Genomic DNA, 19,140 nt, shown 5'->3' on the forward strand with positions numbered 1-19,140 from the left:
GCCTGCTTGGCATTTGCTAACTAAAATGGAAAAGGATGTTTATCACCACCTTTCTGAAAATTAGACTTATCTCCTTGTTCATTATCTCTGTAGTGGTACCTCTGTTCTAGTTATGCAGGTGCAAGTTTGAATGAGAGACAATGCCTCTCAACCCTACAATAAATTCAGGTAAGCAAAAGGATTAAAAAGCAGAAAATAACTGTTATTTAGAATTAACTATTTTCTTAAGTATCCAAGGACAAACAAGTTTCATCATAAAAAATTTGCAGAGTAAAAGATAGATGAAGAAACATTAAGCCCAAAAAATGTTTTGAGAAAACTGAAAAGTTACTGGCTATTTGAGGTCAGGAAGTTATTTAGTATTTAAAGATATCTTTATAGGTGAAGTAACATGGTGCCTGGGATTTGTTTCAGAAAAATGAGAGAGAGGAGTATACAGGTATAGCTCAAACAAGATTGATCAGAAATTCAGAACTGACTGAAACTGAGTGGTAAGTATGTGCTGGTTCTATAACAAAAATTAGAAGTTTTAAAAAATTATGATAAAATAAAATTGTGTGCACACAGCATCACTCTGAGCAATGGAACGATACACAACTGGTCTGAAGAAGAAAGGATGAGTGGTGGTTTTTGCTTGGCTATAATGTAAAACATGAGGATTTTATGACCACTTGGTCAACGAACTATACAAACTGGAATTTGGGCAGTGACCTTTCTATCATATCAGATTTATACTCAGATGGGACCAACAGGGCAGTGCCATCAAACAAAAATTCACATCATTTGTATAATTAATACCGATGATGAAAAATTATGTAAGTTAAACTTTAGTTTTAGAATGAGCAAGGCAAAGAGTGAAAGGTTCAAATAAGTAGAACTTTCATAAAGCAAAAATTACTATCAAATGTTCCAAATTATTTTAAATGGGTAATCTGATGCATTTTATATTTACCCAAGTGATCTTATTCTGGTTGATATCAATAGTTCTGAAGATGCAGACCATCTAGACATTAAGATAGTGACGAAGACGAGTACTTTATGTAACTAAACATGGTGTGCGGGGAGGGAGAACCATATACTTTCTTGGATAAGTTCACTTTCTAAATGAACACAGGATAAATCTGCTTCGTGGTCATGAAATCAACATTGGACAGAAAAGCTTGACTTACCTGTCTTCATGAAGTGGACTACAGTTGTTAAAACCTGTTGTGTGCTTCAGTTACCTGCTAACAATTCAAATACTTGACATATTAACTGAATAAGCTATATACTACTTTCCCCTAAAAGTTCAGAATTTCTTCTACTAGAGATTACTAAATTCTGTTTACTGTATCTGTACTTTGGTATGAATTTTTTTAAAAAATACCCATCTGTATCAGAATATTAGTAGATAATTTAAGTAAGAAAATACTAGGTTTCATATTAATGTAAAAGTGAAGGTTTGATAAGTTGACACATCTTCGGCATTGGCAGGCAGATTCTTTACCACTGAGTCACCTGGGAAGCCCCAAGTTACATCAACATTTGCTTTAATTAACAGCTCAAATACTGAAGCTTAGGATATATGGAAAATTCCTAAACACAGCAATTCATCTATGACCAGTTGAGGTTAACTGGGGTAAATAGGATCCCTAAGTATATGTATACTCTAAGCATCTTTTAAGAACTGGTTCATTTTCAAAAAGGATCATCTTTAATGATGATGAGCAATCAGCATAGAGTAGTGAGATGCAATTACTCCAATGCTAAATTTAAATCCCTATTATAACTCTTAAAATCAGATTACTGAATCCTGTTGTGCCTCAGTTTTTCTTATCACAAAATGGGGATAACACATTTAACTACCAGAGTGTTTAAAGAAATTAAAAGACAGCATACATCATTAAACATCAGCGTTCTAAACTGGCTTTTTAAATCCACAGCTTCAGTCTTAGAAATCTAGAGGCTGGACTTTATATTCTATCAATTTTTCCTAACTGGCATTTTACTCTTACTGATATATCATTGTTTTCAAAAGTCACCTTAACCTTTTGCTGATAAAACTCCAACGCGGGGGAAACCCAATCTAGTTTTGTCCCACATAGTTCACAGTAAAAAGGAAGAGGAAACATGCAATTAAGTGGAAGAAAAAGAAGAATGAGAAAACATTTCCTTCAAGAAAATGTTCTGAAATAATTCCACATAGGAAATAGATCCTGTAAAGTTATTTTCATAGTGGTTTAATAGGAGTTCACAAAAAGGTATTTTATGGCAATGTCACTCTTCCTCACAAATTGAGTATCTTCATTTATTGGCCAATTTCATAAAACTTAACATTCTAGAGGTCAGTTTTAAAAAGCTGACTTAAAAAATAGTACATATTTTTAAAAAGATTTAAATCTGAAACAGACCTCATCCTCTGTAAATTTTAGGCATTACTATTTCTGAGCATCAACTATTAAATCAACTAATTAAATACCCACCTCCCCATCTGTAATAACAAACAAATAAATGACAACTGCTCCCCAAAGATGTATAAAACATTTAGAATAGAAAATGAATAAACATCTCAACTAGTAAAATTACTCCTTTTTCAGCATTAAAAAATAACTCGTGAAAAATGTAATGTTACTATGAAGTGTTATAGTCATCTCAATTCTATTTCTAAAATAACACATGGCATAATTTTAACTAAGAAATGCTCGTTTCCCAAAATAGCATGATTGTTACCTTTCCCCAAGACTGTAACTTTTCCCCCGAGGTTTAAAAAATAAATATTACCATCATGACATCACTAGAAAGAAATTGAAGCATACAAGGAACAAACTATAGTTTCTTTTTATATCAAAATGTACTCTTGAAAATGTGTTTGGCACAGTGCTAAATCATATATAGTTAATACTAAATATTGTAGGATACAATAAAACCCTGGAGTTAATTGTTTACACCCTCTTATGGGAATGAAAATAATAGATACCAATTATTCAGAAGTCAGCCTATACAAACTGTATAAACAATATTTTATGTTTTGTCTTGAAAACCAGTGATATAATAAATTTTACATAAAAGACTGCAAAATAATATAAATGGATTTAAACAGATCTTTACAATAAGAAATTCAAATGGAAACAGACAAGTAACAAAGAGAAGTAAAAAAATTTATTGCAGTATTCGCTCCACCAGGTAGTCTGGGGATCCCTTTTCTTGTATTGTTTTCAGGGTGACCTAATACATCAAAATCTACATTTACAAAAACTCCTTCTGCAGATAGGTCATAGATACTGCATGCTTTTTTTTTTTTCCAACAGAATAAATTATATATCCAGGAGATTCTGCCATTTTACAGCCTGGAAAAAACAATGCTTCCCTGGAAACTGGGCTAAGCTAAAGAAAGCCATCCGCTGCTAGGTTAAACTCCAAGAACACTTTATTAAGAACATTAACAGACTAATTTCCAACATTCACTTGTTTATTTTTAAACAGAAAGTTTTTTTTTCCAAGATATAAACAATTTTTGTTAAACTATAATACAGTGGGAGTAAAAATGAACTGAGAATCTGTTTCTGCTGCACAACAGCGAAGGGAGCTCCCACAAAAATGTTTGCCCAACATTTCCTTCTTTTGTTCCTGCATCCCAGGTTCCATTCTTACTCTTCATAAAACTGATTTTTTTTTTTTTTGCCAGAATGTTGATATTCAAGTTTTTCTGCCTTTAAAAAAAACTCCTGTAAATTTGGCTGCATGTACAAATTCATTAGCTGGAAGTCCCATCCTTGGCGGCATACAGGGATCGTAAAGTCTGAACAACTTTATTAGTCAGCTTATTAGCACTCGTTAGAGCAATTTTTTTGTAAATAATGTCTGACTCTTTAATAGTGTCTACCCAAGGCACCAGTTTGCGGCCATCACGGCGCTTAGCCTCAGTCCAGGAGCCACTGTAGGAGCCTGCCATCCACTGAACACTGAAGCCACTGCTGGTTTTCTGTACTACTCTTGCAATTTGTGGTCGATCTTTGTACTTTGGACAGCAAATAGCGATGACATCCATGACGTCAACACTTTCATTCATCTGTGCTGCCAACTCCGTAGAGTCTGAATTTCGTTTTGACCTTCTCAATGACTAAAACATTGGGAGGGGGGAAAAAAGACCAAGTGTTACACAAAATAATTTTAGTGAAATTATTGTTTTTATTGCTTTTAATCCCTTGACGCCGGGAGTTGGGATTTCCCAGCACACTTCCATTGCCGGCAATGAGACGCACCGTGACCGCCAGCGCCAAGGGGTTAACATATATTTGTAAAACCATGTATCTCTTAATTTGTACCCGTGTCTTTACTCTTATTGATATATAAAATTATATATACATATGAACCATAAAGCTACATAAAATTTAGCAACAATAAAAAAGGGTAACACACATTAATACAATCCAAAGAAAAATTAATAACCTTTTATGCTGGATAAATCTCATTTCTGTTTTTTCTTTTTTATTGTCTTTTATGTTAAACTTTCTACAAAAAGATGTATAAATGGGTAAGTAGAGAATTTCTATCTACAAAATGTTTTCTCTCATAAGTATTACATTACTTGGTGTACATTGAATAGACTGACATATATAAGCACATAAAAATCATTTTACGTAATACGCTGCGAAATACGCTGACTCCTCCTCCGCCTCACCCCTGAAGTGCCTCCTCCTCTATCCTCCCCATCACTCTCATCATCTTCTGTCTCTGCTGCTGCATTAGTTTTAGGGCTGCCTCCTCCAAGCAGCGAGGTAATTGCTTTGTTCCGAGCATTTGTGCTGGCTGACACCTCCCCTTCTTCTTCCTCTTCATCAGGGTCCAGATGTTCCATGAGAAGTTTGAACTACAAAAATTAGATATTATCTTAGAATTTGAGGTAAACAATTCAAACAAGACTGTCAAATTCCTAAATGTTTTCCATGGCAGTAGTTTGATGCTGGTGAAAGAGACTTTAGCTACTGTCCAACTTGGGTGCTCAAAAACGTTTTTGGTAAAGAGCCAGATTGGAAGCATTTTTGGCTCTGCAGGCTAAAATGCAATACAGAAATGAATGCGCAGAGCTGTTTCAATAAAACTTTATTTTACACCAACAGCAGTTGACCAGATTTCGCCTATAAGCAAGATGTCACTAACCCTGATCCAAATTATCAAGCAGCCAGTGATTACTAATTACTGACAGACATTTAAACATTTTCTGTTCCTTCTGCTCTCCACCAAGAAGGTATAAGGATAAATAAAAGACGTGAAACAATTTTAAAGAACTAAAATAAATGCTAATTTTAAAGTATAAGGCTTGCAGTCTATGAATAATATGAAAACCGTTGTGTAGCTTACATTTGTAGTCAAGAAAATCATGATTAGTTATATTCAACTACCAGCTTTAAGTAGATTAAATTTAAAGACTTTATTTTTACTTTTTAGGACAATCTTGAAAAACATTTTTTAAAACATTAAAAAATTTTTATTGTGGTAAAACAGAAAATTTACCACTTTATTTTAAAGTGCTTAAGTCACTGACATGAAGTATGTTTAAAATGTTGCATAACCATCACTACCATTATTTCTAAAGCTTTTACATCATTCCCAAAAGAAACTCAATCTGTACCCATTTAATACTCCCCATTCCTCCCTCCCACTGGCCCTGGTAAACTTCGCTTCTATTTTCTGTCTCTCTGAATCTGCCCCTTTTATTTTTTATTTCCCAGCTGCTCCACATGGCTTTTAGGATCTAAGTTCCCTGATCAAGAATTGAACCCTGAGCCCTCAGCAGTGAAGGTGTGGAGTCCTAACCAATGGACCACCTGGGAATTCCCTGCATTTGCCTATTCTTAAAGACATTTTAAAAGCATAATTAATACACTCACATACACACTTGTTAAATGGGTATTTACATACATATATATATACGTATGTGTGTGTGTATATATATACTTGTACTGCTTCTGTAAGAAAACATGAACAAGTTGTGACACTGGTTGCCAGAAGGAAAAGGAACAGAAAAGGCTAAAGACAGTAGCCCTCTCAAAAGTATTCACATTTTAAAAAGTCATTACCAAAATGAAACATATTTTGGTTTTGCTACTCACATCTAGGTACTGTTTTACTATACTCCTCTTCACATCTTCAGTGATTTTGGAATTAGCCATATCACTCCGCAGGAAGTCCAGTGTTTGCTTGGGATGAAAATGAACTCCCGTTTTCCGGTTTATCGCTTTATCATACACTTTTGCAGATTCAGATGGAGAATATTTCTGAATTTTACTGTTTTAGGAAAATAAAACCATTAATGTAAAAAATTTTTTCAGACATTTACATTTAAATGGATTCTAGTTAAGTTTTATTTACTTATAACTAAACTTTCTGTCATACAGATTTTAACCAGTGAAACTGTATACACAATAATTTTTAAAAGGGAAGTAAAGACACAAAATCAAAGATTAAAGAGTGCTATTCTCTTGCTTTCCTCAGTGCTTGTCTTGAATCGAGGCACCTTTTAAATGAAAGTAGTTTCTCATGTCTGTTTTCCAGTACCATGACTGTGACTATAGCATAGGTTTAATATAATCACTCAGTGCTACCTAAATGGCTTACCTTCTTCTTCTAAGATTTTTCATTCTCTACACGGCCAGAATGATTGTTTACAGACCTGCTTCATATTATTAACAACTCTATTTCAAAATCTTTCCATCTCCTTAGCACTGCTCCAAGATTTTACAAGGTTTTAAATTATTTTGAATTACAGGCATACCTTGGAGACATTACAGGTTTGGTTCCAGACCATTGCAATAAAGCAATTATTGCAATAAAGTGAACCACATCAATTTTTTGTTTCCCAATGAATATAAAGGTTACATTTACAGCATACTGTAGTCTATTTAAAGTGGGCAACAGCATTATGTTGAAAAACGTACATATACAATTAAAAAATACTTTATTGATAAAAAGTATCATGAGTCTCCAGTGAATTGTAATCTTTTGGCAATGGTAACATCAAAGATGACTGATCAAAGACCACCATAAAAAAAACAATGAAAAACATTTAAATATTGTTGAATAACTACAAAATGTGAGAGACACGAAGGGAACAAATGCTGTTGGAAAAATGGAGCCAACAGACTTGCATGAAGCAAGACAGCCACAAACCTTTAATTTGTATAAAATGTAGTATCTGTGAAGTGCAATATAACACAGTAGGTCCTACAGTTGCTAGTATTTAACATCAAGGTATTTCCATTAACATCTGGATTTTCTAGTTTCCCTTGAAAGAAATGGAAGCTTTGGCCACACTGTTCCCACCTTCTCCCATGGCAACAAGCTGATGAATATCTGAACCCCAAATGTGTTCTTTTCATTGTGCTAATGACCTACCTGGGTCCACTTTATTCATTTATCTGTCCCTATGAACATTTAACGTCATAAGGTTTCAATGAATGTGAAAAATGTCCAACATTCCATGGGTACAGGCAGTATAGTGATTGATGACGAATAAAATTATAGTGTATTCAAAGTTATTAGTACTTTTCTATCTCTTACCTTGATAGTGTACATTAAAGACTACTGGATCCTGTTAGAACTTAGCCTAGCTGGTCTGCATCTATTTATTCTTCATTCACAGCTCTTTAAAAACTTGAATTTGCCATCTTATTTTTTTAATATTTACTTTTATTGATTTTATTTATTTTGCTGTGCTGGGTCTTAGTTGTGGCATGTGGGATCTAGCTCCCTGACAAAGGATCAAACCCAGGCCTCCTGCATTGGGAGTGCAGAGTCTTAGCCATTGGACCACCTGGGAAGTCCCTGCCATCTATTTTTAAGGTTAGCCTAATTCTCTAATATCTTTTTAGGAAAGCCAACATAATAAGTCTTTTAATTTATGATGCATTATCTTCAATTAGAAGAATATAGCTCTCCTCTCTTCAATAACAGAATGCACAAATTATGGTATATTATACAACAAAAACACTATTAGCAGTTAAAAGGAACAAACTACTTTTTATAAAAAAGGAGGATTTTTAATATTCAGCATGCAATCAAAACTGAGTTTCATATTTCTTCATTATTTGAAGACAGCAAGTTTTTCTTTCACTGCTTATATAATCTTACCTATCAGAAAATCCACAGAGATTCTTCAAATGTTGTTTTAACATCAGAAGCAATAAAATACCCTGGGAGACATTCGCAAACTCAATTAAAGGAGCTGAATTTTCTGGCAAACATTTCATCACTGAATTTATATCATCTTCTGAATCCGAATCTGAATCCGAATCTACACGTTTCCGTGACTTTCGAGGCCTGGAGACTTCTTCTTCACTCTCGCTTGACTCATTTTCCTTACCAGGAGATGATTTTCTCTCTTTCCTTTTGTCTTTTACCATAGACTGAAAAAAAGAGGAAATTATTCTGTCTAAAAAATAATAAAATGAAAATACCACTAACAACTATACATATGCTTCCTTCAACAGGTTCAAACGCACCTGCAATTTAGTGTTCCATATATCAAAACTCTCTTTCTGTGAACAACTGGGGATGTAACCCTTAGGGAGAAAATAATGTTCCAAGACTAAATAAAATCCACTGCAACTACTGTGCCACTCTCCCTAAACCCTTCTGGAATGTCATTCCAAGGGAAAGAATTTTCTTATACGATAGCAATGAAAGATAAATTATAGAAGTAACATTTTGTATATAGGTAAGCCATTATAGAGGAAAAGAAGTAATTATAATTTAACTATAGGAAAATATAATAGGTCTTGAATTCCCCCACCTTCTTTTAAACTCTCCCATTTAAGAACTTTTTAGCAACATAACATGCAGTTTTTCTTAAAAAATTAAATTGTTTCTTTGTACTTTATGAAACTGTTAGCTTTTTAAAAGAAACAAAGCCAACTGGTTTCCAAAGGTGGAAAAGATCAGATTACAAAGCAATATTCAAAATACAGCTGTTAAGAAATAAAACAGGAGAAACATGAACAAGTATATTTACAACAGTTAATGAAGTAAAATAAGATAACACGATGGATCAAGTTCCTGGGAAATGATTAACCTCTTAAACCTCAATGTGCATATTAAACACCTAGGCATTTTATCAACAATGCAAACACTGTGTCAGCAGGTCTAGGGCGGACCTAAGGTTCTACACGTCTAACAAGCTCTCAGGTGAGGCTGGTGCTACTGGTTCTGGTCTGCACTTCAAGTAGCAAGGGTTCAGATACCTCTGTAATTCTAACTGTTCGGTATTAAAATAATCTCCCTGATTTATGAGTTTGACCAGGCTGAGTTTTGGGCACAACGATACTGTAAAATGAGAATTTTTACTTGTATCATCAGGTACATGAAAATATTCCAACTAATTTACAAAGAATGTAAACTACTGAGTGTACCTACTGTATTCCCAGGGCTACACCAGGTGCTTTTACAATTAAACCAACTATATTTTCTTCTTAAAAACCATGAAAGAAAAGATAAAGTTCACAACAAAACCTTAGTAAAGATTTTGGGCATACAATATAGCAACTCCATTATGATTCCGGTGTTCAGGGATAAGGAAATCAACAGTATAAATTTTCTATGTTCCTTGTAAGTAAGCTATTTATATTCATATCTGTATCTCTTCAAGTGTACTATTGTTAGCTACAGTATTTTCAGATTTATAAAAGAGCAAGGCGTTCTTAAAATGGGGTTTAAATGAATATATGAATGGACACTGAACATTTAAGGTCAGTGCTTAAAGTGGGAGAAATAAAGACATGGGATGGCTTATCAACAGAACAATCCATGTATGCATGCATGCATGTATGTGTGTGTGTGCACAAGTGTGCATGCACGTAAGTATATGCATGTATAAATTCCACCTAAATGATCTGGAATGAAATGTTTTTAAGAACTTTCTTAATGGAAATGAAATGGAAACTCATTTCCTCTCTCCAACTCAAGCACTATTTAGATTTCAGTAAGTTTATTTACAAAGATTTTATATACCTGTGAAAACAATAAAAAGAACAATGAGAAACAAAACAGTGAAAATAGTGTGCCTGCATTTTGAAAGATGCACTAAGAATAGCAATGTGTGTGACTTACCTCCTTGAATGACTGCAGCAGGTTACTACCAGAAACAGAGAGTGTAATGTCTATATGATGCATTATAAACAACGGCTCTTCCTGTGTCTGGTATGGAAAACAGGCTAGATTGTCTGCTATATACAAGAGCATATTCACTTCTGTTTTCTGTAAAGAAAAAAAAAAGTACATATTTAGTAGATAATCCAGAAATCCATCATAAAAACCTTTTTAGAAAAAATATTACAGGGTACTTTCACCTCAGTTAATGTTTCAGAAAGGAAGGGACAGGGAGAGAAAGAAGGAAGGAGGAGGAGGAAGCAAAAGAGAAATGGATTTTACAGAATAATCTTAAATCCATTTTAAGAGATTTCCTAATGACTTAAACCATGGTACCTTGAAAAGGGAAGAGGTGAATGTTTTTTCAGAGACCCAGGTGGAAGTCCCGTAAGTTTTCTTATAGAGTACATAGAATCTTTATGATAAATACATACCACATCAGAAAGTACACATTTGAATTCATGATTATTTATCATTGTGCCTCTAAAAGTTTAACCCATATGGAGAGATTAGTTACACACAGTTATTCTGTCTTCAAAAGTAAGAGGTAATAATTATAGTTCTAACACATGGGTTAAAAAAATCCAAGTTCATGTACTCTTAAAACAATTCTCAGTTTCCTGTGTGTGTATCATTTAAAATATCAGAGTCATTCTGACAGCTGCTAAAGATTCACACCATAAAAACGCTGATGTTGGCAAATGATGGTTACTAATAGTTGTTTGCTTTTAAAAGAAGTAACAGAGACTTTTTTTTAGAACTCCATGATCATACAGAATATAAACAGAAAGACATGTTAATATTTAAATTCCTTTAAAAATATTTATAGCTTTAAAAAAAAAAAGAAAAGAAAAAACAGGCAATTAAAAACACTACTTCCTGGTACTTCCCAGGTGGTTTGGTGGTTAAGACACTGCTTCCACTGTAAGGGGCAGGGGTTTAATCCCTGTTGGAGAACTAAGATTCCGCATTGCCTGAAGCATGGCCAAAAGCTTCCCTAAAATCCCTCCCCAAACACACCTTCCTACCATCTCCCTTATCCTGCTGCCCAAACAACATAAAATGCCGTATCAGTGGTAGCAAACAACAAAAATCCCAAAGGACAGATGGAATGAACTTGCTATTAGTATTCATGAAACTCCCACTCTATTTTTTATTTTTAAATACGTATCAACATGTACATGTTAAAGTTGGGAAAATACAGACAACCATCCTCACCTCCCTGAAACCTTTTTCTCTAGTTTTCTCTTCCTAGCTCTTTTACTATTCCTCTTCTATTTCCTTCTCAAACCAACTCCTTTTCAAACTGCTTTTAGCAACATTCTATTTTTTGTGTGCTTAGGAGTCCTGAGAGTCCCTTGGACTGCAAGGAGGTCAAACCAGTCAATCTTAAGGGAAATCAATCCTAAATACTCATTGGGAGGACTGATGCTGAAGCTGTATTTTGGTCATCTGATGTGAACAGCTGACTCATTGGAAAAGTCCCTGATGCTAGGAAAGATTGAGGGCAGAAGGAGAAGAGGGCATCAAAGGATGAGATGGCTGCATGGCATCACCGACGCAATGGACATGGACTTGGGCAAACTTTGGGAGATGGTGAGGGACAGAGAGGCCTGGCATCTGCAGTCCATGGGGCTGCAAAGAGGTGGACATGACTAGGGGACTGAACAATAGGACAAAAATATTCCAGTTATCCTTTGACTATTCTCACAATGTCTCATATAATTTATTCCTTCCTTGGTGTTTCTTCTTTCCTTCCATCCGTTCTTTTCCTTCCAACTCTCATCATAACAACTCAATCTCTTACACCTGCAGTGTGAGCACAATGCTAAAAAATTTGTGTTCCTAAAATGTTCTTTGTCACGTGTCCTCATCAATGTATTTAACAACCTTCAATAGTTTTACAGTATCTATGAGTGAGTGAAAGTCGCTCAGTTGTGTCCGACTCTTTGCGACCCCGTAGATATACAGTCCATGGAATTCTCCATGCTAGAATACTGGAGTGGGTAGCTTTTCCCTTCTCCAGGGGATCTTCCCAAACCAGGGATCGAACACAGGGCTCCCGCACTGCAGGCAGATTCTTTACCAGCTGAGCTATCAGGGAAGATCCGCCATAAACCATGCCTCACTATGACCCTGCTGGTCTAGTTAAATAATGAATCTATTCATTATTTCCTACCTATTCTTATTTTTGTACCTTTATTTATGTTTTTACACCTGCTCTGCCTTAAACAGTAGATCCATCTTATTCACCTATGTCTTCAGTAATTTGTTCCTCCTCTGACATCTTCTGTTGGAGGTAGTCAGAAGAAAGCACTGTATTATGAAAACTAGATTTCCAATTTAGCAGGTTACATGCTGGGGTGACGAAGCATCCAGTTAATGACATACAGCAAGCAATGAAACCACGTAGGAATGAAGCTCAGGAAGAAGAGAAAGATTGGAGTGGATTGCCATTTTCTTCTCCAGGGGATCTTCCCAACCCAGGGATCAAACCCAGGTCCTCCAGTGTTATAGTCAGACACTTTACCTTCTGAGCCACCAGGGAAGCCCAAGAGAAGGACTAGGGTGATACAGATACAAACCATCTGGGACTCAGACTATGCTAATCTTAACCGCTATTTTACAGGAAGCAAGATCCAATGATGACTAGAGCACCTTATCATATCATTGTGGCAATGGCGTCCCACTCCAGTATTCTTGCCTGGAAAATCCCATGGACGGAGGAGCCCAGTAGGCTGCAGTCCATGGGGTCGCAAAGAGTCAGACACAACTGAGTGACTTCACTTTCACTTTTCACTTTCATGCACTGGAGAAGGAAATGGCAACCCACTCCAGTGTTCTTGCCTGGAGAATCCCAGGGACGGGGGAGCCTGGTGGGTTGCCGTCTATGGGGTCACACAGAGTTGGACACGACTGAAGCGATTTAGCAGCAGCAGCATCTAAACCTCTTACACACAATGAAAGCTTAATACTGACGACAGTCCTGATGATGATTAAATTATATTCCAAATGTTTCTAAAATAGAAGTTTATTATATTTATTTGTTAGATAATATAACCAAAAATTTCATGTACTATTTAAAAAGAAAAGGTCTAATAAGGCATCTGTATTCCAGTAATTTTTAGGGCTTCCCTCGTAGCTCAGATGGTAAAGAATTTGCCTGCAGTGCACTGCAGGAGACTAGGGTTTGATCCCTGAGTCAGGAAGATACCCTGTAGAAGGGAATGGCAACCTACTCCAGTATTCTTGCCTGGAGAATTCCATGGACAGAGGAGCCTCGTGGGCTATAGCCTATGGGGTTGCAAAGAGTCGGACACGACTGAGCAACTAACACATAATTTTAATCTTACTTCATTGAAATAATCTGGTATTGGAACAGCAACAAAGTCAAGTCGTCAAGTGATTAAAATATGAAAAAAAAATTTTTATTTTTAAAGCTTCACACAAGAACTGGTAAGTTCTATGTGGAAAGATACCACATCTTCATCTTCTAGCACAATGGCTACCATAATGCGTATGTTGAATACTGTTAAATGAAAACATTCAGAGGTAAGATTAAAGAATGGGATATTTTATTTTTCTGCCTTATAGTCTTGGCCAATGCAACTTGTGCAACAGCTCCTAAAGGGTCAAAATTGTAATTACACAAAAGTGGGCTTTTCATTAAATGAGGTCAGGTTGAACAAGCAGGAATCTCAGCAGCCTAAAACCCAGGACAGTTACTCTAAAACATTCGAGTCTGATACAAACAAGTGGAATTTCATTTTATCTATCTATCCATCCATCCATCCACCCTGAGAAGTGATAGTTTAGTAACATAGTTTATGTGAAAGCATGCTTAAAGGAACTGCTATAAAGTTTGTAACATACTCAGTATGGAGACACAATTATACTTTATTCCTCATTTTATTTTCATGCAAAATTTCCTCTTCAATACCTTGTAGTTAACATAGACCTAAATAAACACATTTAAGATAGTCACTATTATTTATTAAAATGATAATACTTTTAAAATGTTGCCTCAATTTATAGAACATTTATCTTCTTAAAATAAGAAGTTTTTAATGCTTACTGCTGTGTCATCAAAGAGGTTGAGTAAAGAAATCAGAAAGGCGCGTCTGTGCTGGCGGTTTCCGCGGATCATGGAGTAAAGGTGTGAACACAAAGCACTGGAGGACTCATCCTGCCTGAAACCCCTTACAGGATCTTTCAGGCATGTGTTGATTGCCTGTTGTACCTGGTAAGACATCTTCATGCCAGCCACCGCTTTCATCTGAAATCAATAAAAGCCTTATTTTTGTCACAGAAATTAAAAGAGCCAAATTAAAAATATAATTTGAGCATTATAGTTAGAGGCAAACTTTATAATTTGGTTTTATTTAAAATAATAAAATTCATAGAATGCAAGCACTGGAGGAATACTAGAGACCATCTATTGTAACCTGCTCATTTTTATAGAAGAAAAAAGTGGAGACCCAGAGGAGCCATCACTGCCAAGATACACAGCAGGCACTAGAACCCATGCATCCTGGGCTTCACCCGGCATGCATGCTGTGCTGTTACTTTCAGCTCAATCTTAAAGAGTTAATTTTAAAAAGAATAAACACCTTGGGGGACAAACTTAGATTCATGTTTAGAAGTAATTAGTAAGCAAAATATTTTATTCGAATATGAATCTGGGTAGGACATTTGCCAAAGAAATGGTTTACCAAAGAACAATATTTAAATTTAGGCTGCACAATTAAAAAATACATACGTGAATGAATCCAGCATATTTTTTGTCTATTTCCACAAGCTGCTGATCAGCCTTGTTCCGCATAGCTGGTTCTGGGTCTGTGCCCATAGCAATTAAATACGGCACACACTGGAAATAAAAATAAAGAATTCATGAGACATCATAGTAGTAAAGGCTCTATATGTATCTTGACGTATATTAAAATTTGCTATATATCTGGGACATATGAATTTAACTCATTGGCTTTCCTATAAATGAATGCTATGTTTTAGTGTTCTTTTAAAATTTATTAATCTTCCCTTAGATTTAGCTAAAAGTAAAAAGGCACTGGAGCATCAGCAGAAATTAAAAAAAAGGTGATGTGGTGAACTTCAAGCAATTTCAATGTGAGTTTAAAGTTCTTTTATTAAAAAAAAAAAAAAAGACTAAAGGGCTCCCAAAGTAAGAATATCCATTTGATTATGATATATACTACAAATTAATAATCCAATAATTTTTTAGGTCTAACTGAATTTTCTTTGTAAAGATAATACAGGGGGAAAAAATTTTGTCTTCCATACTCAACAACAGAAAAATATAAATTCCCCCCCACAATGCTGATTTTAGATATGGCTTCAATGGTCTGACAGCTGGATAGCTAGTAATCTGGTAACAGCCATACTCACTGTATACATCTAAAGGTCAGGAAACACCACTTCTATGTTAAGTGACTCTGAATTAGAGGTGAAGAAGCCAGAAAAATAGCAACAAACAAATAAAAAACAACTTTAAAAAAGTAGACATAGCACTGAATGGAATGGGTCCTCAAGAATCAAACCCTGAATTGCAGGGTCGGGGGAGGCTCACAAAAAAACATTATTAGCTTAACTTGTAAAATATGAAAATATATTACATACTATTGTATCAATGTTAAATTTCCTAAATTTGATGACTGCATTATGGTTTTATAAGAGAATGTTTCTGTTCTTTAAAAAATGTATGTTGAGGATCATCAAATGATTTAGTGTACGTATGGAGAGAGAAAGCAAATGTGGGCAAAATGGCAAAATATACGTAAAGAGTATAAAGGGCTTAATGTACCACCCTTGCAATTTTTTGATAAATATTAAATTTTTAAGTTTAAAAAAAGATACAATAAAAGCAAAACCTAAGACTATTAAGCATATCAGCAAAGAGCCCTAAGTATATAAAAAACTCATGAGTATCAACAGAGTACTGTACCTTTTATTAAGTAATCTTGCCCTGAGTCACAAAGATCAGACTGAATATTCATTAGTGTGTTTTGTTTCAGGACACAGAGAAGAACACAGCATAATAATCAAGAATATATTTTTTAAAAGTTAAAACAGCCGAAATAAAAATCTTGAAGGGTACAGGCTGTTGTTATTTAACAAATTCACTTCTACAAGCCTATGGCACTCTCCTGAACGTATCAGATGGTGAATACTACTACATAAGCACTAGCTGCCAATCCCTTGTACAAATATGTCTTGAGAACATCATCTAGGCTACAAATCCATGTTTTAAGGTATTGGGTGCTTGATCTTACTTCCAATTAAAGATGAAGGAACAGAGCTCAGATTATATAGGTGACTTTTCTGTGGACTAAAATCCACACTGTTAAGATAGATTATACTCTTAACTCCATTTATATTACATGCTGTTGTTGGATTTTAGAGATAAGAGTCAATGTGAATTAAATCAAATCTATTATCCCTACTTAGAAGAAGTAATACTGAGTACATATTGTGCAAATATAAATTAGAGTTTGTATAATAGAGAATATATATGTACTTTGCAGTGAAAAACAACCCAAAAGATGAACTAAACTTGGGATTCCTAAGAGTTTGGGACAACCCCCGCCCCTCCCCCTGCCCTGAAATTGACAACTAAGAGGAATAAAGAACTACTTATTTTCTAATCACAATGTCTTCAAGTGGCAACAAATTCTTGGCTCTTTCCGTAAGTGCTACTGATGTAAAACATACTTACCTGAACTGGATGAATAAGACCTTGGTTTAGAGTCAATGCAATGACATTTAGGGCAAAGTGGCGTACACTTGACTGGGTGTGAAAAAACGCCTCAAGCACCTGTTTGAGGTAAAGCTGCATGATGGAACTACTCATCCCTGAGGAAACATCACCCATTTCTTTCAAATCTTCCTGTTTTGCAACCTTCTTCCCTACAAACAGAAGTAAACATACTAAGAATATGTATATTAACTTTACTGCTGCTGCTGCTGCAAAGTTGCTTCGGTGGTGTCCGACCCTGTGTAACTCCATAGACAGTAGCCCATCAGGCTCCCCCATCCCTGGGATTCTCTAGGCAAGAATAAAATTAAGTCACAATCAAAAGCACAAAATGTGACAGCTGACCCATTGGTCCTTAGTTTTGTAATTTTTTTAGGTGTGTTAGAGACCCCTTGGAGAACATGATGAGAAAGTATAATCCCTTTCCCTCTGTCAAAATGTTAAGGTCTGCACGCACATTCAATTTATAAACTACTTTAGGGAGTTTATGAAGTTTCTTCTTTAACTCAACTCCTTTATCTAATATAGGGTAAGTAGGTATCAGGATTAAAAAAGAGTCTCAGAGTATGCTAACTGCAGCACCACTGTGAACTTTGAAAATATATTTTCACTTACAGTCTCTATCTGCCTGCTGCATACGTGTATCTTCTTCTTGTAGGTAGGTCTGGAGGTTTTTTAACACTTGAATTTTTAAATTTACTGAGGAGTTTTTATCAGATAAAATATTATTGTATAGATTTTTCACCTCTTGCTCAAACATTAGACTTGGGTGCTGAATAAAGGCAAATCCTAAAGAAGATGAAAAAAAAACAAAAATTTTCTTGATATATTCATATTAAAATTACATATAATTTATTGAAAATGTTGATAAAGTATATAAAGAGTTTCTTATTTCAAAAATTAAAACTTAAAATGATTGGAAGAATATGCTGGTGGCCTTACCTAGAGAAGTATTAGAGCAGGTACTTCTTCCCCCATGAATTAAAAACAAGAAATTGCATTTCAAAGGAGAATTTCACACAAGAGGAAACCTTGAGGGAGCAGGGCCTAGTGGCTAAGGGAGTGGACTAGGAGTCAGGAGTCTTGGGTTCTATTCCTGGCTCCACCACTGACTTGTAGTGTGACCTTGAGTGAGTCACATAATCTCTCTGTGCCTCAATTCTCCATCTGTAAAATGGGGACAATAATATTTACCACCCACCTACCTCAATGGGATATTTTCAGGATTTAAGAGGTAATGTGTGCATTTTTAGTTCCCTAGTGGAAGGTACTAACCTTGGTGCTACTAAAATATATTCATCTGATGAAATGGAATAATTCTAAAATAAAGCTAAAAATCTTGTATCTATTTCTATATGTTGTTATAATGAAGCCACAATGCTGAATTCTATAATCACAAATTATTACCCATATTTATTACCCAAAATAGTATTGCCCATGTTTATTTGTACAAAATGCTTATTTATGAGATGAAACGAAGATCTTTGATGAGAGCAAATATTATGGATGCCAAATAACAAACTAAATTCAAAGCATAGAGTGATCAGATAACTAGCCCAAGGTGACACAGGATAACAATGGCCCAGGCAACTTTTATTAACTGGTCTAAAGGCACTATTTTCTGGATTGTACTGCTTCAAATTACAATTTACACTCTTTGTTCTCTGAATTAGATGTAACACTATTAGTTTTTGCCATTTTATAGAATGTATGTCCAGACTGAAGTACACATTTGACTTGAAAGGTAATACTCTACCAATACAACTCCCTAGTAGGTGGTGTATGAATTTTTACTCTATTTGCTATATGTAATTTTCTGAAAGAGATGAAGAGGAAATAAGATATTAAGACTTAAATTATAAACTTTATTAATGCTACTAAATAAAATGTCTAAGTTATTAACCTTAATGAACACTTTATATGTATCTGTACAAAGTAAAACAAAACAAACAAACAAACAACAACAACAAAAAAACAACAGCACAAAAACATGAAGAGAGTGCTCTTCTAATTTTTTTTAGTACATTTAATTCAGGTATCAAGACTTTAAGGCTATCCTTCTCAAATTTTGCCCATATTCCAATATCTTTCCAGATAAACCTCAAAGATCTAACCTAACCACATGTATTTATTACATCAATGCTCTTGGAAAAATAATATAGAAAAAGTATACATCCAGCTGTTCCTATGTGGTTACCATGTGTTTTCTATATATTAATAAATAGAAGCCTGTGTACACTGCCCTCTGT

The 19,140-nt window shown here is 35.0% G+C and overlaps 1 protein-coding gene across 5 annotated transcripts in view; it reads right to left on the reverse strand.

The window, feature by feature from the left end:
* NIPBL (NIPBL, cohesin loading factor) overlaps window positions 2,803–19,140 on the reverse strand; it is a 198,557-nt gene continuing 182,219 nt past the window's right edge. For 4 of the 5 annotated variants that reach the window (XM_018065528.1, XM_018065530.1, XM_018065532.1 and 1 more), the window contains 9 exons: window positions 17,507–17,680; window positions 16,853–17,043; window positions 14,882–14,989; window positions 14,198–14,398; window positions 10,084–10,230; window positions 8,110–8,384; window positions 6,093–6,267; window positions 4,661–4,849; window positions 2,803–4,099 (listed from right to left, as the gene is read on the reverse strand). In XM_018065528.1, the coding sequence (XP_017921017.1) occupies window positions 3,734–4,099; window positions 4,661–4,849; window positions 6,093–6,267; window positions 8,110–8,384; window positions 10,084–10,230; window positions 14,198–14,398; window positions 14,882–14,989; window positions 16,853–17,043; window positions 17,507–17,680 (1,826 nt within the window). In that variant the 3' untranslated portion in view covers window positions 2,803–3,733. Of the gene's footprint in view, window positions 4,100–4,619; window positions 4,850–6,092; window positions 6,268–8,109; window positions 8,385–10,083; window positions 10,231–14,197; window positions 14,399–14,881; window positions 14,990–16,852; window positions 17,044–17,506; window positions 17,681–19,140 lie in introns of all 5 variants that reach the window. The other variant, XM_018065531.1, reaches the window with a different exon arrangement.

Source organism: Capra hircus, chromosome 20, assembly GCF_001704415.2.
Source record: "Capra hircus breed San Clemente chromosome 20, ASM170441v1, whole genome shotgun sequence".
NCBI classification, from domain to species: Eukaryota; Metazoa; Chordata; class Mammalia; order Artiodactyla; family Bovidae; genus Capra; species Capra hircus.